Below are 23136 nucleotides of genomic sequence, written 5' to 3'. Positions count from 1 at the left end.
AAAACAGGGCAAAATCCCCTCAATCTCCCTAATATTCATAGGAATATTAGGGATTACTTGTAACAATAGCAGATTTAATTGAAAATGCTAGCGTGTTTCAAGTTGCCAGCATGCTTTTAATTACATTTATAAAGTTAAAGTCTATTGCATGGACTAGATAAGTTAAGTCATTCAAAATAATAATAAAGTTGCTGATTCACTAACATTTTTAATCCTGCAATTTACATGCTTAAATAAATTTTTAACAATACCCTTTTTAGTACTCAAATACAATCACACTGGCAACTTCAGTACACTGACTGATGTGACAGTTTAAAGTATTTCTAGGAGGATATTTGGGTCTCTTGAGTGTATATTTTAAAATTGTCAAAATACATACCCTCGTAAGGCAGAAGAAGAAATTAAAGCCTTGAGGCACATTAAGACTGACCCAGACTGTCTTGAAACAAACAGGAAATCCACAGATTTTTAAGGCCAGAAGGGACCGCTACGATTGCCAATCTAACTTCTGCACAAAGGAGCCCATAAGATTTCACCCAAAAAATCCCGCAGCAAGTATTTTGAAACTGAATTACAGCTAAACAGCCGGCACAGAAACATCCTTGGTGTCAATCACCTAATTCAGGACTAAGACTTAAAATATGAAAAGACAGTCTTAATTTTCCTTCTGTAAACAGGTAGCATACGCAAGCCTCACCAGTGCATCAGCGTGACACGTTTACAGCACAGCAGGAGGAATTATTAAGGGATGGTGCTCCTCCATAGACGTTCCTATCTTTACTACACATAATTGTAAGTAATTACATGAATGACGATATGATTCATTAAAATATTTCAGTTTTGCAAATTTGTTTCTACACTGTCATCTGTTAAAATACAATCACAGAATCCCATTTATTGTTTTTTGTACGAAAATAATTTTAGCAATCTGCGTGGTTTTGTCATTATTTACATAGCAAATGTTAACTCGTAACTAATACTGAAGGGTTATTCCTACAAGGAAAAGAATCCATAGTCACATCGACTATATCCCCATTTCTGTTGTGTAACAGTCACTTTTTGCTCCGTCCCCCACGTTTTGGTATCATCAGATCCAGGGACATCTGGATAGACGAGCCAAACAAAAGGGTCACATGCCATTTATTCTATTAGCATGTTCTGAAATTTTAAATCGGTGTCACATTTGCAAAGAACCTAAGGTCTACAAGTGTTTTCAGAGTAAGAATTTGACCTCATATATTCCCCAGTTCTTGTTTGAACACTGGAAACCACATTTTCCAATGCTGCTTCTATGCTTGCTGTAATCACAAACTTTAGGAGAGAAGGGGCAAAACGTAAGGCGGGTCATATTTTCTTAAATGCTGCCATACTACAGTCATAAAGATAGTACTTTTATATTGCATTAAAGCATGGAAAACAAAGTTAGTTAAAATCACATTTAAAAAAAAAACATGTTCAAATTGCCTTCAAAACACAACTCTCATAACTTTTATTTAAAATTAGCCTTGAAACTTTGTTATTTATTCATGCTGCTACTGATGGCTAATGTTTATCCGCCAAACATGTAAAGAATAGATAATAGACTAAACCTATGATTTTAAAATCCATTAGCGTTTGTGAAAGAGGCTTCTCACAAAATTAAATGCCAAGCTTTTCTCTTGGTGCATGTTCAAGATCTCTGATGGCTGATCTTTACAAAATAACTATTTGAGGCCAAATTTGACATGGCAAGTCTTAAAACATGGCATAAAAATACTTCTAAAAATTATTATTCTAAGCGCACAGATTCTTCTCCCATTTTCGGTGCAAAAGAAAAACAATTTCAATCCCCCATTAAAACACTTCTAATTTGAAATTTTAAGTACTAGAAATCAACAGTCTAACAAAATGAGGACGCAGTATGAGATATGAAGCTTCATAGCCCACCTTTCTTCTTGACTGGCATTCTTCTTCCTACTTCTGAATCTGGTTGCAAGCACTTATTTACAGGTATTAACGATGTACTACTGGAGCACTTTGGGAGGTCAGGAACTGGCTATCTATTGCAAAACACTTTTACAGTTCAGTTAGGAAATGCAGCTTCGGTCTTCATTTCTATCAGTACTTGCTGTTTTCTTGTATTGGACTTCCGATGCTTCCCACAAATAAGAAAAAAAAGGGAAAAAAAGAAGCTTTTTGATTTTTTTAAGAGATGTTTTCAATTTCTTTAAAATATATTTGAATCTATAAAAATACAAGAGAAAATGTTCCTTGGCAATATAAAACCTTATTATAACTCCTCTTCTGGCAGCAAAGTTTGAAAATTAAAAGATTTTATGTAATACAATTAAGGCACAGTCCATCTCTAGGCAGCTGTCTTAATACTCCACCTGCACATGCTCAAAAACATATTATTTGCAGGACAAAAAAGCCCAAATAATCCAAATAAGGAGGAAGACAAAAACAATCCAAAGTGACTCTTTAACTTCTTTCACTTCTTGAATGAATCTTCCTAGCTATGTATTAGGTGACTATACAGCAGACTGAAAAGGTCCCTTTTGCCTCACCAGACAAAAGCCTGCAAACATCACCCTCTTACCCAACAGAAGTCACTGGCCAGTCACTTTCATTTTTATTATCTGCAAGCCACCCAGCCTTACGGTCTTTAATGTCCCTCTGATCCTCCCATGTACTAAAAGAGAGGATTGAAAACGAGGAAAGCAATCCCTTGACCTGGAATTATTAAAGTGACAGTGCTGCTCACTGGGCACTTTGGCAAAGCAGACTGCTTTATACCGGAGTCATTTACTTCATGCCATTTCTTCCCTTGCACAGCAGCCACCTCGTGAAAGAGGAACAAGGAGAGTTAGGAGAAGAGCTTCACAAAAGGTTCATTTTCAGAGATAATGAAGTATTAATGAAATAAAAAGCAAGCCATGAGATCAGTCCAGAGTTTCCCGCTCAGAAGCGCAGCTGGTTGGCTTCAATATGAGCCTCTCCCTCTCTCTCCCTTTTTCTGGAAAAAAAAAACAAAAAGAGAGAAATAGAAACGGGATAGATTTTCCTCATCTAGCTCGTTAAGTATGAAAAAGGTGGACACGCTCCAAACGCTTCCCTTCCCCGCATGAGGAGCTGCGATGCACATGACAGGGCTTTGCTTTGCATCGTCTTCTTGAGGAGATGGAAACTGTGTTTGTGGAGGGGGCGGCTCTGGTTTGCTCGGCAGCCTTCACAGTTGGGATCTGTTTGTCCCCGCTTCCCTCCAGGCAGGGGCTCTCCCCTCCCCGCCCGCTTCTCCCGGTCCAAACGGGGACCGACTGCCGCTTTCTGAAGCGGGACGAGGCAGAGAAAGGCGGGCTTGGCCGGTGGAGGGCTGGGCTGGGGTGCGGGTGAACTGGGGGAGCCGGGCTAGGTTTAAGGAAGAGGACGATTGCCCCCGGGGTGCTGAGGGGATGAGGGAGGGGGTGGAGGTGGGGCGAAGCGGGACGCAACGGGGGCTGGATGGGGACGGGACGGGGAGCACAAAGGGGCTGGCGGAGAGGGAAGGGGGCGGCGAGGCGGGAGGGGAGCGGGCGACGCAGGGGCTGAGGGGGGAGCAAGCGGGAAAGGGGCGCGGGGCTGAGGGGAGGGGGCGGCAGGCGGCGCCCGGCGCGGCGTGCCGAGGCCCGGCTGAGGGGAGGGGGTCAGCGGGTTACCCCGAGGACTGGGCCTCCCCCCATCGAAGGCTCCTCGCTCCGCTAGGGGGAGTCCCCGCGTCCCGGCCGCCGGCTGCAGGATCCCCGCTCAGCCCCGTCTCCATGGAGGAGCCGCCGCCGCCGCCGCCATCCGCCGCCCCTAGCAACGAGCACCGGGCCCGGCGCTCACCCCCCCGCCGCCCGCCGGCCGGCTCCCAGCCAATCGGAAGCCGCCATGCTGGGCCGGCGGGGAACGCCCAATCAAAGGTGGCCTCTGAAGCCCTGGGTCATGTGAGCGGGTAAGATGGCGGCGCCCACACGGAGGGGGCGTGAGGTGGGAGGAGCCATGTTGTAGGCGGCGGGGCCTGCTCGGCGGGAGCGGCTCGGTGAGGGCGGGAGCGGGGGCAGGAGGGCCGCCGCCGGCGGGGCGGTGTCCGGCGGGCAGCGCTCAAGGTCGTGCAGGTCGGAGCCCGGCCCTGGCGGGAAGGCCGTAAGGGTGAAGGCTGTGCCGGGGCGGCGCCGAGGGGGTTAACGGCGGTTGGTAACGGTCGCTAACGGCTGCGAACGGCTTTCGGTGGGGTTTAAAGCCCGCGGAGGGGCGAGCCGCAGCCGTCCGGTGTGAGGGCTTCTGCCCCGAACCGGGCCTCGGGGGGCTTGGGGACCGCCAGCTGCCTTACAGCGGCGTGCAAGGGGACAGGGAGGGTCGCGTGTACGTCATGGGTACTTACCGTGACGTAATGTCTGTGGTTTACCTAAAGACCAGGTTTGGAGACCTTCCTCCTAGACGGGGTCTCGAGGCTGACACGGGCCCCGCTGGTCCCGGGTGAGCTCCTGCTGCTGGTCCCTGCTTACGCCACTCCTGCATCCCGCCAAGCCTGAATCGAAGCAAGCACAATCCTCTACTTGGCTGTAGGACACAGGCTTCAAGTTAGAAAAGCAACTTAAGGTAAGTGTGACTAGCAAAGTAAGTCTGGGAAACTTTCCTCTGGGGCAAAATGTCTAGAAAAAAGCATTTGAATCACTAAATACCAGGTTTAATCAAAAGCTGTTGTGGGTTGACCTCGGCTGGCTGCCAGGTGCCCACCAAGCTGCTCTGTCACTCCCCTTCCATCAACAGGACGGGGGGAGAAAACATGATGAAAAGCTCATGGGTTGAGACAAGGACAGGGAGATCACTCACCAGTTACCATGGCGGACAAAACAGACTAGGCTTTGGGGAGATTAATTTGTTGCCAATTAAACAGAATAGGATAATGAGAAATAAGAACAAATCTAAAACCACCTCACCCCCACCCCTCCCTTTTCCCAGGCTCAACTTCACTCCTGGCTTCTCTGCCTCTGCCCCCTGAGTGGCAGGGGGACAGGGAATGGGGGCTGTAGTCAGTTCATCACACGCTGTCTCTGCTGCTCCTTCCTCCTCAGGGGGAGGACTCCTCACACTCTTCCCCTACTCCAGTGTGGGGTCCCTCACACAGGGTGCAGTCCTTCAGGAACAGACTGCTCCAGCGTGGGTCCCTCATGGGGCCACAGGTCCTGCTAGGAGCCTGCTCCAGCGTGGGCTTCCCATGGGGTCACAGCCTCCTTCGGGCATCCCCCTGCTCCAGCGTGGGGTCCTCCACGGGCTGCAGGTGGATCTCTGCTGCGGGGGGACAGCCTGCCTCACTGTGGGCTTCACCACGGGCTGCAGGGGAATCTCTGCTCCGGCACCTGGCGCACCTCCTTCCCCTCCTTCTTCACTGACCTTGGTGTCTGCAGGGTTGTTCCTCTCACATATTCTCACTCCTCTTTCCAGCTGCTGTTGCGCAGATTTTTCCCCTTCTTAAATATGTCATCCCAGCGGCACTACCACCGTCGCTGATGGGCTCAGCCTTGGCCAGCGGCAGGTCCATCTTGGAGCCGGCTGGCATTGGCTCTGTTGGACATGGGGGAAGCCTCTGGCAGCTTCTCACAGAAGCCACCCCTGCAGCCCCCCTTCCCTGCTACCAAAACCTTGCCACGCAAACCCAATACAACTTAGGCCTTCTGAGTTGATATGTGTCTCTGACTAAGTACCAATTACAGAAAAGCGCTTTAGTTGTGGAATATAAAAGCAGAGTAGATATCTTCACGATTTCTTTAAATCTTTTCAAAGAATGGATTTATTTGGGTTTTTTCCTTACAGTTCTATTTGACAGTTAAGTCAATTTAAACTTTGAGTATTGCCAAAACCCATTGTCCTGTTAGTGTCTTCCTTTGTGCTGCTGGCATTAGGGATCATTGTGTTAGAAGGTGATGCGGCTGGAAAACACAAGTACGCTGCCCGTTGTTCCTCTGGGTGGTTTTCATCTGTGTGTTTCCTGATCCAAGCTGCCGTATGGCCCCAGGGTTGGAGGTGCTCGGGCAGGAGTGTCTGAAGAGGAGACTCTTCATCGCAGCGAGTACTTAAGTTGGCTTAGAGCAACTGTCAAACCACAGCTGCAACATGGCTAAAGAAAGCAGTTTGTTAGGGTTCACGTAGTCATAAATAGCCTAGACTTGTGTAGCTGGATTGTGCCCTTTGCATCTGAAAACTCTGCCATGAAAAATAGGAAATGCATTTGTGATTGCATCGTGCCAAAAGAGTTTAAAAGTTTATTTGATACATGCTGTGGCTGTGTAACTTTGATTACACTTGTTTGTTTGTTCCTTATGATCCAGGACTTCAAGATGACAGGAAGAGAGTTTCTTGAACTAGATTCTCCACAGCAAAGACTATTTTTGGAAAGACTTAAGCGGATGGAAGTCATACAAAAGACACTCAATGAGCTTCCTAAAGCAGATCAGTAAGTGCTGGTAAAATAAATGAAGATAAGTGCATCAAACATTTCAAGTCTTTTGGACGCTTCTCTTTTCCCTTACTCTTGTATTGCAAAACTTCCTTACAGTTACAAAAATATTTAATTGTGAAGATGCTTATTATTGTCCAGAACAGAAAACTTGTTTTGCGTTTTTTAAATACGGTTGGTTCACTGTTATCTCTGGTCCTGCTCAGCTGGTTTCTGGCATGTGCTCCCCAGTGCTTAAGGCTCTGGGACGGCTGATCAGCCCTGACTGGCTCTGAGCATTCATACAGTCCTGCGCTAGAGCTAATAAATTTTCTAGGAAACTGAAATGTTGGAGAGCATAAGGCAGATACTCTTGTGGTTCTGCAGGAGTCATCTTGAGTCCCGCAGGGCTGGCCTGGGGCCAGAACTGAGTGAGCATCAACCTGCTGCCTCCTGCATTTCATTCTGCGCTGCTCTCTGTTTCGGGAAGGCGAGACTGAGGTATCCAGGTGGTGGTGGTGGACGAGTCAGCCGGCGGCGTGCAGGCTCGCCAGCAGGGTTCTGTGCAGCACAAAACCAGCTAAATGCCTTCTGGGCCTCACAACCAACCTTTTTGTGTTTTGTGATACTGCATTTCACTGCAAAACATTACTGAACCTGAGCTGGTTCTGTAAGGAGCCGTTTGCACATGTGTATCATCTGGGGTAAATTCTGTATAAATAAGAGGAATTGGGAAGCTTCTCTCTTTTTTTTTTTTTTTTTTTTTTTTTTTTTTTTTAATAGAACTAAATTGCTGCCTAAACAAACTGCTGGCAGTAACACAAGGCCCTCCCACACAGGTGAGGAAGACCACCAAGGCTTTATTCCTCCCATTACAGTCAGTGGGGCAGCTTTGTGTAGGGTAGCAGATTCAACTTATAACCCTTCTCCTTCCCCAGAAGAGCTGGGGAGCTAAGAGGGAGGCAGGTACCTCAGTGCTGATGTGGTAACGTCTTGATAGAAACTGTGAGGATTTGGGGACTGCTGGGCCTCGGAAAGAAATAGCTGCCAGGGGTGTGCGCCTTCGTTTGACACCGCCCTGGCAGGACTTAAAGTTTGTACGTCCAGAGGGGAGGTCACTGATGGCTGGAAGGGAAGAGGAAGCATGCTGCAGGCAGACTGAGAGAGTTCCTGTTCACCAAAGCTCTTAACACTAGGAAGCTAGTACTTAAAACAAACAAAAAACTCAAACAAAACAAACAAAAAAAGAAAAAAACCAAAACCAAAAACCCAACCCTTCCACCCTCCCTTTCTTTCCTTTTGTGCAGCGTACAGTTCTGCATATCAGTAAGCCCGAGCAGATTCTGCTGGTCCTGGGTACATTAATTTGCTCTATTTTGGATTCTTAAATATGCTGCTAAATTTTAGTCTCTGTCCTCCACATCTATGTATATGCACGCACGCGTTTCACTGCCTATGATGGTAAATGTACCAACAGAAGGAAAGAGCTGGTTTGCAGCAACTGTGCTCTGGGGACATTCCGTGAATGACATCCAGTATTGGGAGAATGGTGATTTGAAAAGCAAATTTCTTTTTAAAACAAAAAAAAACCCAAAACACAAAAAAAGAAACATACCTCTCTTGCCCTTATTTAGGAGCTATCTGACCGGTAAAGTTCTTTTGCTACGTAGTGTCGGAATTGAATTGCTAGTAGCTTATTTTCATGTTTGAAAATCTGGTGTGTACCAAGAATGAAAGTATTTTCTTATTCAAAATGAGAAATAGTTGCTGTCATTGATGTCAGATGTTTTTAATGTTCTAGGTTTTGCAAGATTAGCACCTACTTCTCTGAAGTCTTTTTTTTTGTATGATTTGTCAGTGCTTAATGTTACTCTAAGCATTAAAATGTAGAAAAATTTTAAGTAGGTGGATTTTTAAAAATCATGTGGTTTAATTCCTAAATGGTTTAGAGATTGTCAGACTTGATAATTTTGCAAATAAATACGACATTTGGCCTAGCATAAATTTTGTGACCAGTTAAGCATTTTATTTTCCTTGGGGCTATAGCGATAAATTAAATTATGACGCATTTTAAAAATACACTTTTAACATAATAATATTGGCGCAGCCTCAGAATCGGAGTGCCTCCCAGTTAATTGTTTTGCCTGGCAATAGTTGTCATTCTGGGAATTTTAGATTTGTGGAAACCTAAAGCAAAGAGTTGTTTCCGCTGATCAGCTGACCGTGCCAGGTATAATGCTAAGGTAATGCACGGCTTCCTTCTGCGAGTCAAATGAAATAAATCGCACACTGCTCGCCAGGCCTGTAAAATTGGCAGGCTTCCCCATTCCCTCTCTTGCGTTACCTGCTGTGATGGAACGTACTCAAATGGGAACTGTTTGTCAAGATATTAAATGCTGACTGTCTCTGCCCAGACTTTGTTCTATTCTGCCTTCACCATATTACAGATTGCAACAGGAGCGGCTGCTCTAAACCATATGTTAAAAACACGGCAGATAACAGCATCCAGTCCCTCTGTTATCCAGGGAAAAATAAAGCTCCAGTTCCGTAAGCCAGTAGGTAACCTGTAACTAGCGTAACCTCCTCGCAAGGTAGGACCTGAAATTCACGTGTTCCATGCAGACGAGGAAGGCTTACAGCCCTTCAGCCTACAGAATCGCTGCAAAGGATCTGCCAGCAGCCGCTGAGATCGGTACTGCAAGATCTCAGTTGCCAGAGTTGTCCCACCTGATCTGTTCCGTAAGCTCCTGTGTTGAAACTAAGTCTATGCTTTTGGGTAAGCAGGCTGGAAACAAGGCTGATTGCAGGAGCTAGCTGTGATTATATATATATATATTTAATTTCTTTTGAGAAAACATTCTCCTTAGAAACACGCTGAGTAGGAGAGCAAATTTTATGAACTTTCCATTAGCCATAATAAAAAAAAAAAATTGCAGAAAAGGCTTCTTGGCCTTTCTGTCACTTCATTCTTGAGGTGTGTGTACCTCAGGCGTGTAGCGAAGGATGCTGTACTGGTTGCTTTTGAAAGTGGTTACTCTCCATTTTGCACCAGCAAGAGATTTACATCTCTGATCTCTTATTGTAGGATATTCAGAAGTGAATTGTAGCACTGAGTAAACCAAACTTGTTTACAGTTCTCAATTGCTGAAGCGACTGTCCTTCTTTCACAGGAACCTTTCTAATCATGGATCATACTTCCTTGCAGCAAACTCAAGCTTATGCGGCTTAGCGGCAAATAACTTCTTCAGGAACATCCTGCACGTCCGAAGGGCTTCCTTCGTGACTGCTTTGCCAATGGCTGTTGTTCCGTTTCTTTCAACAGCAGCTGTTTATGAAGTTTTTGTGCGTGAGCCTTTATTTTCAGGTAAAAACCTCGTTATTCCTTGTTTTCGAAAGGGCTTTGCTTTCTGTACACAACGTAACGCTAGGGGAGCTTTTCCTCTCTGCGGAACAGTGGTCTTGAACTGGTGTGGTCTTGAAATACCTGAGTTTGTAAAGCAGGGTTTGACAAACAGATTATCTAATGCACTGGGCAGCAGTGAGTTCCTGAGGTTGAGTGGGAAAGGAGATACATATGTTTATATATGTTTATAAAAAAAATTTCTGTTACACATCACTGATTTTTAGCATTTTTCACTCAAAGTCATGTAAAAGTGACTGCAACAAAGCAGTTTGATTTCCCCCATCTTTATGATTTCATTTAAGGTCGACTTTAGAGTGATAAATTCTTCATGGGTTGGAACGAGAGTGATTTTTTTTTTTCTTTTTTGTGAAAGGAAGAGTCCTTCTTTCAAACTTTCTTGCATACCTGTAGAGCTTGGCCGTTTCTGTCAAGCGCCCGTTTCCGCGTTGTTGCACGCAGCCTATACGTGGATGTGGTGGAGCGATGCGGGTATTGACGGTGAAATACTGTTTGTCGTGCAGGTGAGCTCAACTGCGAGGTCTGCGCTGTGGTCAGAGGAGGGCTGATAGGGGCTGTTGTGGGTGGTCTCTATCCCGTTCTCCTGGCTCTCCCCGTGAACGCGAGCCTCGCAGCCAGGTACGTTTATTAACCTGCAACGAGTGACATGTAGTTGTTGGTCAAATCTTCAGTTCTCAGTTTAAATTCTGTGGATTTTTAGTCTATGCACACCTATCTACTTGTAGGCTTGTAGTATGTGGAAGGGGATTTACTTTAAGGTGATCTAATTACAAGGCAAAGTTAGTAAGAGCTGCAGCAAGCCTCCAAAGTGAAACGAGATCTGCGAACTGATAGGCTTGAAGCGCTTGTCTTTAGCTGGAACCTTGCAAGCTGCCCACTGTGTGCCTGGATATGGGAAATTGCGGCTGCCGTCCTGCCAAATATTTTCAATGACTTTAACGTTAAATCTTGATGCTTAAATTGCATGGGGAAAAAAAAAAAAAAGTAAGTTTCTACCACTGTTTATGTTGTTTAGGTATGCTTCATCGCCCTTGCCAGGGAAAGAAAATCTATTACGCTTCTGGCTCACAACTGCTCAGCCTGTCTTTAGAAAGATGAGTTTGGGTGTACTCATCCAGGTTCTAACTGGATTATATCTTGCCACGAAACATCACGGAATATATGTCAAAATACTGCAGCAGATGAACGCTCGCAGAGACCCTGAAGAGTTACCAGCATGAAGTTAAGCAACTTTTCAATTGCCTTGGATAAGTAACCATAATAAACAAAGAAAGAAGTTGTTGCTTGCTGTCTTTTTTAATAGAAAAACGAAGTTAAGGCTCTGCACCGGCATTCTTTTCAGTTCTGAACTTAAATGCAAGTTAAGTTTTTCATTATGTCCAGCTTAGTGTATGCACCTGAATAACAGCTTTATAAGGACAGGTGTTTTTTCTTTGGAAATGGGGGGGAAAAAGCATTTCTATTGCCTGCTTAGTGTTTGGCTCTAAGGTGATGCTACATCTTTTAGAAGCTGTATAAATTAGTATTATTGAAAAAGGGTGTTTTTCCTTCATAATGCAAACGACAGTGATTTAAAAGAAGGTGGGGTGACACCAAGGCGAGGTTTTTCTAGAGATTCCTTGAAATCTGAGTATTTTTCTCCCTGAACTTTCCTTCATTCTGCTAGCACAGAATTTCTGTCACGAGATGACCCTGTTCAGGCTGTTACAAGGGTCCCTCTATACCCTGTCGAGAACACTTATCACAGAACAGTGATACTCATGTCAGACTCCCTGGCATATATCTGTATCTATATCTATCTCAAGTGACCAGAAAAAGCCTAGGCAGAACAAACCTGGTCCTTGCAACCAGTTTGCCTTGAAATTTGTCTTTTCCTGAAGCAAGGAACGGTGTTGGGAGGCCTCAAACGGCTGGCGCTCTTACGGTGGTACCTCAGCTACCTCTGGTGTTAGGATCAGCGGTCCAGAGTCATTCACTTCCGCGCCAGGCTTGTCTTCACGTTGGCAACTGTATGTTCTAGAGCAATACAAATTGCTAATGTTCCTACTGCGTGAGGTATCTTTAGCGTATTCTGCAGTTTGAGAACTAAATCAGGATTTTTTTTCCTACAGAAGCAATCATCTCAATCAGATGCATGGTCTTAACTGTCCAACCTGTACGATTACTGGTCAGCAGTCATGAACGCTTCAGTAAAATTCCAGTATCCCCAGAGATGCACATGGAAATACTTATTAATGAGAATTAAGAATTCAGCATTGAGACCTTTAATTGAATTGGTTTAAAATTTATGCTCTAGCACTGCTGAAAAATGTATTAAAGGAGTTTCACCATGTTTATCTACTTTTTCCTAACAGATTTGTTGCTACAGCAGGAAAATCATGCGCTCTATTTCTCTATAACCAGGAGTAGCGGCCCGATTCGTGCAGGGGAGCAGCGAAGACAGGCTACCTCTGCGACAGTTCTTACGTACAGTTAGCTTAGTTTTCCTTAATTCAAAGTAGCGCTGGATCGCGTGGTGTTGCGATGCTGGCCTGTCTTTAAACAGCCGTCGTGGCCTTCCCGTCCTCCCCCCCACGTCAGAGATCCTCACGGAGCAAGCGCTGTACAAGGCAGTGAGTTATGGTATCTCCAGAAGCCATCAGACTTGAACCAACACAACCACTTACGTGTGATAAGAAAAACATAACATAAAGCTCTTACTTTGCAATAGTATCTTTAAAAACAAAACCGAATGGCTCGGTGATTGTTACTGTGAGTGTTTAACAAGGTCTAGTTACGATACTGTGAGCAGGTCCTCATGCTTTTTAAAGTGTGAGATTCAAACCCGTCTCCCGTTCCATGTACTATTTTCACTTTGGTATCAATTCAAGTGATAACTTCTCTCGGAGTAATCAAAATGCATGCTCTGATATTTAACCATCCGACTTGGACAAGCCCCACTTTTTTAGATATTAATTTATTAGGGTGAAAGGTGAAGATTGTATGTAACAAGAAAAAAACCCACATTCCTCAATGTTTTTAGTAAGTTGCAAAGACCAATATTTGTTTCCAGCCTAACCGATGAATACACAGATTGCAAACGTATTTTAAGTGCTTGGCATTGGTCGCGTCAAAGGTCAGCTATGTACTCCTTAGGCAAGCAAGGTGGGGTGGTTATAAAAGAGGAAACTTTCCAGTTCCCTGTGGACTTCTCCTTAAACAACTGGGGAGGGGAAAAAAAGTTCTCAAAAGTAAGTTAAAGAATAAAGACTGAAACCGTTTCAAAATTCAGCAGGACACCAAGCTGCTGTCGGCGAGTTCTAGCCTCCTCCCGGCAATCTGGAAGCGCTCCTTCCAACCTCCGTTTGACGGGCGCGGTACGACGCCTTGTACAGCTCCAGGAGTCGAAGGCTGAGCTCTCACCAGTTCTTGCCCTCCTACCACCTGTAACAGGCTCCTTGCAAACACTGCCTCCCTGTTGGAAAGCCGGAGTTACAGAATCACAGAGTCGTTAAGGTTGGAAAAGACCCTTAAGATCACCGAGTCCAACCGTTAACCCAGCACTGCCAAGCCCACCACTAAACCATGTCCTCGAGCACCACGTCTATCCGTCTTTTAAATACCTCCAGGGATGGGGACTCAACCACTTCCCTGGGCAGCCTGTGCCAGTGCCTGACTGCCCTTTTGGTGAAGAAGTTTTTCCTAATATCCAACCTAAACTTCCCCTGGCGCAGCTTGAGGCCGTTTCCTCTCATCCTATCACTTGTTACTAGGGAGAAGAGACTGACCCCCACCTGGCTACAGCCTCCTTTCAGGCAGTTGTAGAGAGCCATAAGGTCTCCCCTCAGCCTCCTCTTCTCCAGGCTGAACAACCCCAGCTCCCTCAGCCGCTCCTCCTAAGCCTTGTGCTCCAGACCCTTCCCCAGCTTCGTTGCCCTTCTCTGGACACACTCCAGGTTAGAACAGGTTTTGGTTGGATCCTTTCTCCTGTCATTTTAGTAGAAACCAGCCGGTCACAGACTACGAAAAGCTACAGCTTTTACTGCATTCTTAGAAGAATGCGTGTCTCTAACACATAACCTGTATCCATGGACTTTTGACCACTCTGAACTACTGCCAAAAGAATGCCGAGGGACTGGCTATAGATAAGAATCAACAGAAATACTAAAAAAACGACTAATTTTTATCTTCTACATGCGCCATTTTTTGAGGGTGAATGTCAACGTTACAGTGTATTCCGTGCCCTCCTCTCCCCTACACCGCCCGAGTCCAGCTCCCGGCATCCTCCTGCGCATGAGCAAAGGCAGAATTGTTTCTCCAAATCTGCGTATCCCACTTAAACTGGGGGAAAACTGTAAAATCGACTGTAAAATGTACAGTTTTACACAGGGTGTTCTATAAACACAGAGCCCATTTGAAAAACGCCCACAGCTGCTATATCCCCGAGACGTTTACAGCCTAACAGCAAATACAACCCTATAAACTGAGTATTGTTGATTCTAGCAGAAAACCTCTTCAACTACAAGCTCTGGAAAAGAGAAGTTTTTAAAAAGCAGTAAATTTACAAAAGGCCTTTGTGTTTTGCAAAAGATCCCTGTGTTTCACAGGGAAAACAGATGACAGTTTTGACAAGCGGCATGAGAAATCGGATAATCTCAAAGTGCCAAGAGATGCCAAGTGCTGGAATACGGCTCCCTACATTTACTTTACTATCATCTCTCCAGGCAGCTAGGGATTGCAGAAACACCCGCTTATTTTTTTCCTCCCGGACGCTGCTAAGCTCTTCAGAGGAAAGAGAAAAGTTAATTGAGAACGCTACTAAGAGTCACAGCACCGGAATCAAACTGTAAAGGACTAACAGAGGGAACTGGGGATGAAATTGGTTCTTATTTAAATGCTAAGTAGTCTTCAAGCGACTGTGGGGTGGAGAAATGCTGGAAAGCGAAGGTAGCATAGGCATGCAGTTTAACACTGATGGCACTTGGTTCGGCGGTACGTACAGTTTAACAAACACAAATCTCACCGCTGAACAGGTATCTTCTACAACTGGAGGCCAAAAAAGGGAGAGTGTGCCAGTATGGGATTGAACTGTTAAGCAATTTTTTTGGAAATGTTCCTTTTTATCACGCTGCAGACTACTTTCACTAGAATGCCCGGATGCTAGAAAGCCAGCACGCTCTTTTAAACTGCTCTCTACAAATACGGCGTTTAAGATTAAGAGAAATCGAAGACCACGGTGCATGGCTCACTCCGGAGCTCTGTCCTTTCAGCACCCTCAAACCTTTCGTTACGCTCCTCCCGGTGTCTAGCGTGGAAGTAACAACCTGATGAAAGATGAAGGTTTAACAGCGTATTATTAACTAGTCGTCAAACTTAAGAGCCTAAAAATGGGGCAGAAAGGAGGAAGATGCCAACAGACCACGGAAGCGTTTATGTAAGTATTCCACTCCTCCGTGGTTTATTGATCAAACACAGCCACGTGAATAAAATATTAAGAAAGAAAAACAACTGTAAAATACAAGGAGTGGTGATTCTCAGAAGTACAACTCTATCTTTAGTTCAGGGAATCAAGCCTTCGTTTTGTCCTCACCACAAACTCAACTGGAAAGACAGATGAGTAGCAACATTTCTCCTGGATACCCTGCTCCATTTTATCCTGTTTTCCAACAGATGACCCACACAGCAGCAACAGCATTTTCCCTTCTGTTCTCCCAGTTCGTGTAATGAGCCACTCCATTAAAGCAAGGCATTAATGAGAAGAAAAAGATGAAAAAACATTTGAGCCCATAAACTGAAAGATCAACAAGTCTGATTTTATTATGATATTGTATTCTTATCTGGATGGCACATAATTACAAAGAAACATTTACAGTATATTTTCAAGTATTAAGTTATGTCATTTCAAGGCTTCCACTTCAAAAAAGCTACATTAATAATACACCATACAGATAGTACAGTCGGTTAGAATTTCAAATCACTTCCTCCCCTCTATTTGGTTTAAATATGGTTCAGTAGGCACTAGAAATGCCTGCAGCCACTTACTTTCTCGGGACTTGACCTTGTTCTTGTACCGGTATACATCATTTTGCATGTCAGAAAATCAGCTACTCTCAGACACAGCTCACAGGGAGTTTCATGACTAGAGTGATGTGCAGGTTCACAACAGAGACCAGAACTAAGTCCCTGACCTCTACCGTTTAGCAGTGATGTAAAAAGAAAGAATGCATATTTAAGTTAACTTAAAAACCACTTCTATGCTGAAGTAACAAATGCCATTGTAACATCCCATACTTGCTACATTAGTGTTTCTCTTTTCATCAAGCATGTTAAACTTCAAAATAAAGCGTGTTCATGAAGTCTGAGCTAGGCGGATTGAGCCTAAGTTGAACCTAACTCAATTATTTCCATTTTGCGTATCAGTCAGTACGGGTCTTGATGGTTAACTCTGATTCCTGTGGCACTGGTATAACCCATCAATTACGGCAGGGTTAGACAGTTTAAGACTGAAACTTTGAACGGTCCTGTTGATGCCACCACAGAGGTGTAAGGTAACGCATATCCCACTAAGTCTCTTTTGTGCTGGCAATATGCCCTGAACAGATGGAATTCTGCATACACTGGAGTAAAACCTGTTTGATAGGATATTGTCTTTTAAAAAACCATCTTGGATGACAGTAAATGATCCCAGCATTCCACCTTTTTTTTTTTTTTTTAACCAAAGACAGCAAAAGCCCTGTTACCTCTTTATTCTCATTTCTTATACTACCTTTTAAAATAAAGCAGGAAATGTGGCCAGCAGCTGGTCCCGTCTCTTCTGCCCCAACACAGCTGAATCCACTTTAGCATAAAGAAAAACAAGGATGCTAAATACACATATACTTTATCACACAGTGATGTTTCACAAAGAAAAATCAAACTCCTTTTATATTGACGAACACTTGACAGGGTCTAGCACCAATAAAGCAAATGACTGGGAGAAAACGCTTTCACCTTCTCCTTAGCCTTAAACACAAAATTTAAGGCTTTAAGAAACAAGACTTCAGAAACACCAAATAGAATCTTTTTTTTTTTTTAAAGAAGTTAATAAATGAAACTGTTTTAGCAAAGTCCATTCTTTGTGAAACCTCACTTTACATATTATCATTTTCACAATCCTTCTTCCCCCAACTGACATACATATAAACAACCTAAATGTTATAATACAACTGAAAAAACAACCCACTCATCTTTTGTGATAGGGAGAAACACTGACTAGTACAAGAAAACACACGCTATTGTTTGTCAAACTATTTTTCCTCCTATCTCAGTTAATTATGGAGCACTTTTCAAATCATTAGCCTCAAGATACATATTTGCTCATCTCCAAACTGTGCTTAATCATATAAAGTTATAGATTTCTGGATACTGTAAGAGGCTAAATTAAAAACTCTACAGTAAAATTAAGCACATGCATATACATGCAATATCTTTAAAATTTAAAGCGACTTTGAAGTAACACAGGAATTTCAGTGTGCACGGGCACAGAGATTTACTTATGGGAAGCTAAAGTAACGAGTTACTTCGATGCACTGCATTCTTCAAACCGCAATTCTCGTTAGAGGTCCATGCAAAAAAGTGACTCCTTTACATTAGGATTCCACTGTACAGATATAACCAGTGTTCAGGTTCTGTTTAATCGGGCAGAACTCTGCATCAGGAATTAGAGCAAGCTAGAGAAGGACTTTTTAAAGATACCGTGCATCCCTAACACTAGACAGTATTTTAAACCAACAGGTCACAAATTCTTTTTTTTTTTTTTTTCCATTTAAAAAGCAATTTACTTACACTTTTGGGACAGTCCCCTACGATAAAAGGCTGTAAATGTCACATCCCCCTTATTAGCGTATTTTCCCTTTTCAGCTCATCAGATACTTTGTTTAATAGAAAATTCCTATTGCAAATGGCATAAGCATTTATTTTTTAATTCAAAATGTAACTCACATATTGGCTACTACGTGCACATTCATTTAAAAAAGGAAAAGAGGAAAACAGCTAATTAGAATGACGTGATTGTAATTTTCACTATTAGTTATCATCCAGAGCTAGAAACATTTTGGCAGAGTAGGCCAAGGACCAGAGCAATCATTTCCTGAACCAGTCGCTACGAGAGACTGGCATAAGCAAAGCAAGCTGTCTGATACCGCATTATGGGAATATATTGATCCTTACCAGGTTGCGAGGTGGGAAACGACTGTTCTTTAACCCCTACACAACGGAGCCTGGCAGGGCAAGCACCTAAAAGAGAAACTGTCAGAGAGGTTTTAATAGTAATGTATAACTGAGATGCAGTACAATTTTATATGCATGCTTTCTTTTGCCGATCATTACTATTTTCTTAAGTCTGTCCAGTGACGATGTCTTAATGAAGTTTTTGGTTTGGTTTTCTAAGCAAGCATTTTCGGCTCCTCAGGATAAGCAGGCTAGACATTATCTGACTCAAGACCGGGTAGTCAGCGTTATCTTTACTGGCAACTGCGAAGCGGAACCGAGCACACCTTCATGCGTCAGGTCGGCATGATCTTTTCACCCAAGTGCTGCAAACGGGCTCTGGCGGCACCTCTGCGTGTATATGCGCGTGTCAGTTTGCACGATAATTATCGCACTGCTGTACGCAGCTTTGCACGACTCTCACGCCAAACAGGCTCAGACCACTACCGTCCACACGCCAGATTTACGCGACCTCTGACCAAGGCCACCATCTGGCTCCCAACGTGCCGTTCAAGAGAGATTTTTTTTTCTTTTTTTTTTTTTTTTTTTTCGTTAGCCCGGCCACTTAAGTGCCAGGTTCCCCTCCTCTGCATCTCCCCCAATACCACCCCATCACCACTGTATTTATTCTTTTCCTCCGCACCATCGCCTGCTTCCTCCGCCACGACGCGAGGCCCCTAGGGGCGAGAACCCCACGAGTACTTGCAGCAGGTACTTGACCCTACATTTTGAAGGAGGCCGCCGCTCGCCGAGCACAGATGGAGCAGAACTCCACCGACACCTGATCCCGGTCCACGTGGAGGCAGATCCCGCCGGGGGCCGCCCACTCCTCCTCCAGGCTGGGAGGCCGGGAGCTGGGCAGGGCGTAGTCGTGGTCGCTGCTCTCGCCGGCAGGCTGGAGGTGCTGGTGATGGCGGCGGGGGCTGCCCGTGTCCCTGAAGAGGCTGGTGCCGAGCTGCAGCCCGCCGGCTCGGATCCCGGCCAGGCGGCTCAGGAGCTGCCCCAGGGCGCTCTGGTTAGCCAGCACGGCCCGCAGGTAGCTGCTCTCCCGCTCCAGCTCTCGCAGGCGGCGGCTCAGGCCGCGGTTGCGGTCCCGCAGCTGCCGGTTCTCAGCAGCCAGGCCCTGGAGGCGGCTCTCCAGCCCCAGCACGTACTGCTTCTTCTTCAGCCGGTTCAGCCGCGCCGCCGCCGCCGCCTTCAGCCGGCTCCCAGCCCCGCCGCTCCTCCGCCCGGCCGCCGCCGGCCTCGGGCCCTGGCCCGGCGCGGGCAGCGGCTCCGGTTCCCCACAGAAGCAGCCGCTCAGCTCCGCGTCCAGGTCCCAGTCCGGCCGGGCCGCCTCCAGCAGGTCTCCCAGCTCCAGCCCCGGGAACCAGTCCTCTTGCTCCCACACCTCCAGCGGGCCACCGGGCGCCTCCGCTTCCTTCTCCTGCCGCCGCGGCTCCAAGGCGCCCGCCTCCCGCCGCGGCGGCTGCTGTTGTTTGGGCCGCGCGGGGCCCGGATCCCCTTCCCCGCCGCCATCCCGCCCTCTCGGGGCCTGACCCGCGCCGGCGAGCGGCCAGACGGCGCCCGAGGGGCTCGATCCGCCGGAGGAGGCCGCCAGCAGCTGGGTGAGGCTGTGGCGCATGGCGGCGGCGGGCGAGGGGCCCGGCGGGACGGGAGGGAGCCCGCGGAGAGCGGCGGGAGGCTGCGGCCCGGCGCTCCCGCCGCGGTGCCTGCCGGGAAGCGGGAGGCCGAGCGGGGCGGGCGGGAGGGGAGGGGGCGCCTCGACACTGCGCCCGCGCGCGGGAAAGCGGCGGCGGCTGCGAGGGCAGTGAGTGAGTGAGTGTGGTGTGGGGTGTGTGGGGAGGGTGTGGGGTGTGAGGGGGGAGTGTGCTCAGGTGGCCAAGAGGGCCAATGGCATCCTGGCTTGTATCAGGGATAGTGTGGCCAGCAGGACCAGGGAGGTGATGGTGCCCCTGTGCTCGGCACTGGTGAGGCCGCACCTCGAGTCCTGTGTTCAGTGTTGGGCCCCTCACTACAAGAAGGACATCGAGGGGCTGGAGCGTGGCCAGAGGAGGGCAACGAAGCTGGGGAAGGGTCTGGAGCACAAGGCTTATGAGGAGCGGCTGAGGGAGCTGGGGTTGTTTAGCCTGGAGAAGAGGAGGCTGAGGGGAGACCTTCTTGCTCTCTACAACTGCCTGAAAGGAGGCTGTAGCGAGGTGGGGGTCGGTCTCTTCTCCCTAGTAACAAGCGACAGGATGAGAGGAAACAGCCTCAAGCTGCGCCAGGGGAGGTTTAGGTTGGATATTAGGAAAAACTTCACCAAAAGGGTAGTCAGGCACTGGCACAGGCTGCCCAGGGCAGTGGTTGAGTCCCCATCCCTGGAGGTATTTAGAAGATGGGTAGACGTGGTGCTTAGGGACATGGTTTAGTGGTGGGCTTGGCAGTGCTGGGTTAACGGTTGGACTTGATGATCTTAAAGGTCCTTTCCAACCTAAATGATTCTATGATTCTACAAGTGTGTGTTGGGGGGACCCTCACCCACAGATACCATGGAGGGGAGGGAAGGGGGATGTTCCCCAGGGGCTTTCCCTGTTTTGGGGGCTTTCCTGCTGGACCACAGCAGGGACTGGGCTGGAGGCGTGTGGGGCTGTTCTGTCACACAATCATTAAACATTGATGCAGGGTGGGCACATCCAGGGGAAAAAGATGGTTGAAAAGTAGGAGGTTGTGGTCCATAAAACAGGTGTGGAATGACACTTGTAGCAGCCAAAACCTTTCTCCTTGGCTGGGAGGGAGGCAAGAGAGAGTGGGATGCCTCTGTATTGCACAGTCCTGACAGGAAAGGGATTTTTTTGTCAAAAATTGCCAGACATACACCCTTCCATTTTGTGCATCACTATTTTCTCTGCAAGAAAACACCTAAAAAACAGACAACACTTAAACTGGTAGAACATCTAGAACCTCAGCCTGTTTCAAAGACTATTGAAATCACCCAAAGACCTGTCAATTTATTTTGAGCTGAACAGGGATAAAAATAATGCTATGACATTAAATAAGACTAAGACAACTGCAGAAACCCGTAAGACTACTAGACAACTATTCACAATAACTTGCTTGAGCATCAGGTATTGTATGATATTACTGTTTTGACCTGTTGCTGAATCATGACTGTTTTACGACGCAGACATTGCAAGCTGGGATTTCTTTCTTGGAGCCTCCGTGTTACCTCTTACATGCCCAACCTCTGTTGAACTTCAAGAGAGAATCAAACGCAAAAGGCTATGGGTTTGAGCTTTGGTCCATCTTGGAAAATAATGTGCTTTTAACCGTAAAAAATGAAAGTCTATGATAGAGCAGAGGTTAGGACCGAATAAATCAAATTCATATTTTACATTTTCCACCCAGTCTTTCATGTCACAGGTTTGACTAGTTCAACAATCCCCGTTCAGATTTAACAGCGTAGAGCTCTTACTTATGTAAAAGTGTAACAGAAAAAAGGCTACAGAACAGTCCTTTCTGGAGGATTTAAGCTGGTGAGTACCTTACAGAGAAACCAGAAGATGGTCTCATGGAAAGGAACAAAATGCAGTGGTGTGTTACAGTAGAGGCACCTGCCAAGATGAGAACAGAGGAGAAAGCTGCAGTTCCACAACAAAATGATGGAGTTTGGCATTCAGCGCTTTTTTAGTCAGTAAATCCGTACTGTGCTTTCTGTGAGTAGCAAACTGCGGCAAGAGCTTATTGTATGCCTGCCTGCTGCTTTCGAGCTGTCGTTGGAGCTCTCGGGCCTTCAGGTTGTCGTCCACTGCTGCCGCCTCTTTCGCCAGGCGCTTTCCTGCTCTCTGCCTGGCTTTTTCTGCGCTCTCCAGCTCCTTCCCCAGCTGCTGAATTTCCCGTTCCATATCTTGCAGAGCTTTGCCCCTCTCCATGGCCAGGTTCAGTAGTCGCTCCTTCTCCTCGTTCACCCTCTCCAGCTTGGCCTGCAGCTCGCTGCCCCGAGCCCTCTGCCGGCCTTCTGCCTGCTCTACCCATGCAACAATTTGTTGGTGCTTCTCCCGTAGGCGTTGCAGCTGGTCTTTTAGTGAATCGACTTGCCGGGCGTAGGCACTTGCTTGCTGGCTCTGAGCTTCTAGCAGCTCCTTTTCTCGCTCCTGGGCTCTGCGACTCTCACATTTCTCCTGTAAGGAGTCCAACTGCTGCGAGAGCTTTCTGGCCTGGGCAGCGAGCTGGAGCGCTTCAGCTTCCTTCTCCCTGACACTGGCTGGAGAGCGCTCCCTTCTCCTGCCGCAGGCGCGTATTCTCCTCCCACAGCTGCATACGCCGCTTCCTGTGTTCGTCCTTGAACTGGATCATCCTTGAACCACAACATCCTTGTGGTTGTTGGCCAGATCCATGAAGCGCCCCTCCAAATGCTGAGTCCGTTGGGTCTGGGTTTCCATCGTCACAGCATCCTCTGTCCTCAGTTTCTCCAGCTCTGCAGTGAGCGGCTCCAGGCCTTTACAGCGTTTGTGTGCGTTGTCTGCTTGTTTCTTCAGCATACAGATAAGGGGATGCTGTTCTTCTAGGCGTGAATGCAGCAGAGCCGTCTCACTCTTCTCCTCGTCAGGGCTCTCACAGAGCTCCTCCAGGCCTTTTGTCGGATCTTCCACGTCTTTGCCCCTCTCTGGATCACTTGCGGGGTTGGTCGTCCCCTGCCTCTCTCTCATCCTGCGCCACGGAGCCCCTGTCTCACGCAAAGATGAAATAAAATTTTATAGTGACCGCTTCTCTTAGTGACATTCAGCAACATTGAACAGTACCCAGTGGTTGTGTGGCCAACACCGCTGCGGTAAGCTGGTGGAGTTCCTCTGGAAGTCCAGAGGATGCAAAAGCAAAGAGTGTAGGCTTAGTATTTATGCAAGCCTATTCAGTTGCTGATTACTAGCTTTGCTAATTATTCCTTCTCAAAGCGCTGTTGTTGTAGCTACAAGAAGTACTATTATATTTAGGTAAAAAGCTTGTAAGTGATAAAGCTGTAAATAATTCCTTAAGCAATCCTTTTTCTCTGCCTTTATTTTCCCCTACAGATCTG

The 23136-nt window shown here is 46.6% G+C and overlaps 4 protein-coding genes across 15 annotated transcripts in view; 1 reads left to right on the top strand and 3 right to left on the bottom strand.

Moving 5' to 3' along the window:
- DLG2 (discs large MAGUK scaffold protein 2) overlaps positions 1 to 3807 on the bottom strand; it is a gene marked incomplete at both ends in the record, with an annotated part of 1048402 nt that extends 1044595 nt beyond the window's left edge. Inside the window, 3 exons of the mRNA XM_082337994.1 lie at positions 1927 to 2134; positions 2744 to 2995; positions 3675 to 3807. Coding sequence (XP_082194120.1) covers positions 1927 to 1945 — 19 coding nt within the window. The remainder of the gene's footprint in view (positions 1 to 1926; positions 2135 to 2743; positions 2996 to 3674) is intronic.
- Positions 3793 to 13426, top strand: LOC309604578 (transmembrane protein 126A-like; the record flags this gene model as incomplete). 10 transcript variants are annotated; one of them, XM_082338006.1, is made up of 7 exons in its annotated part: positions 3793 to 3952; positions 4412 to 4599; positions 6330 to 6454; positions 9607 to 9800; positions 10361 to 10475; positions 10873 to 11078; positions 12212 to 13426. In XM_082338006.1, 4 exons carry the CDS (start codon positions 6339 to 6341, stop codon positions 11075 to 11077), a joined length of 630 nt encoding a protein of 209 aa, XP_082194132.1. In that variant the 3' UTR covers position 11078; positions 12212 to 13426. The 10 variants fall into 10 exon arrangements, 9 of the variants coding, with proteins under 9 accessions (XP_082194132.1, XP_082194139.1, XP_082194136.1 ...); XM_082338013.1 differs by lacking the exon at positions 3793 to 3952 and adding an exon at positions 3957 to 3987; XM_082338010.1 differs by lacking the exon at positions 3793 to 3952 and adding an exon at positions 3957 to 4039.
- CREBZF (CREB/ATF bZIP transcription factor) lies at positions 10358 to 19715 on the bottom strand. Of its 3 annotated transcripts, XR_014230893.1 has the most exons (4): positions 18809 to 19715; positions 18045 to 18122; positions 16603 to 16673; positions 10358 to 10489 (listed from the first exon to the last, which is right to left on the bottom strand). XR_014230893.1 is itself a non-coding variant. In XM_082338002.1 (3 exons), the coding sequence occupies exons 1-2, from the start codon at positions 19705 to 19707 to the stop codon at positions 18074 to 18076; spliced, it is 948 nt and encodes a 315-aa protein (XP_082194128.1). In that variant the 5' UTR covers positions 19708 to 19715; the 3' UTR covers positions 13606 to 16673; positions 18045 to 18073. The 3 variants fall into 3 exon arrangements, 2 of the variants coding, with proteins under 2 accessions (XP_082194128.1, XP_082194129.1); XM_082338002.1 differs by lacking the exon at positions 10358 to 10489 and having other exon boundaries at positions 13606 to 16673; XM_082338003.1 differs by lacking the exons at positions 10358 to 10489; positions 16603 to 16673 and having other exon boundaries at positions 18056 to 18122; positions 18865 to 19715.
- A 1946-nt stretch (positions 19716 to 21661) lies between these two features.
- Positions 21662 to 22771, bottom strand: CCDC89 (coiled-coil domain containing 89; the record flags this gene model as incomplete). The annotated part of the gene is given in 3 exon segments (XM_082304965.1): positions 21662 to 22322; positions 22324 to 22439; positions 22442 to 22771. Coding segments are annotated over 3 exon segments (1107 nt in total).
- Positions 22772 to 23136: the final 365 nt, after the last annotated feature.

Source organism: Platalea leucorodia (genome assembly GCF_965183815.1).
Source record: "Platalea leucorodia genome assembly, chromosome: 2".
In the NCBI taxonomy this organism is placed as follows: domain Eukaryota; kingdom Metazoa; phylum Chordata; class Aves; order Pelecaniformes; family Threskiornithidae; genus Platalea; species Platalea leucorodia.
This window is presented reverse-complemented; position numbering and strand designations above follow the sequence as displayed.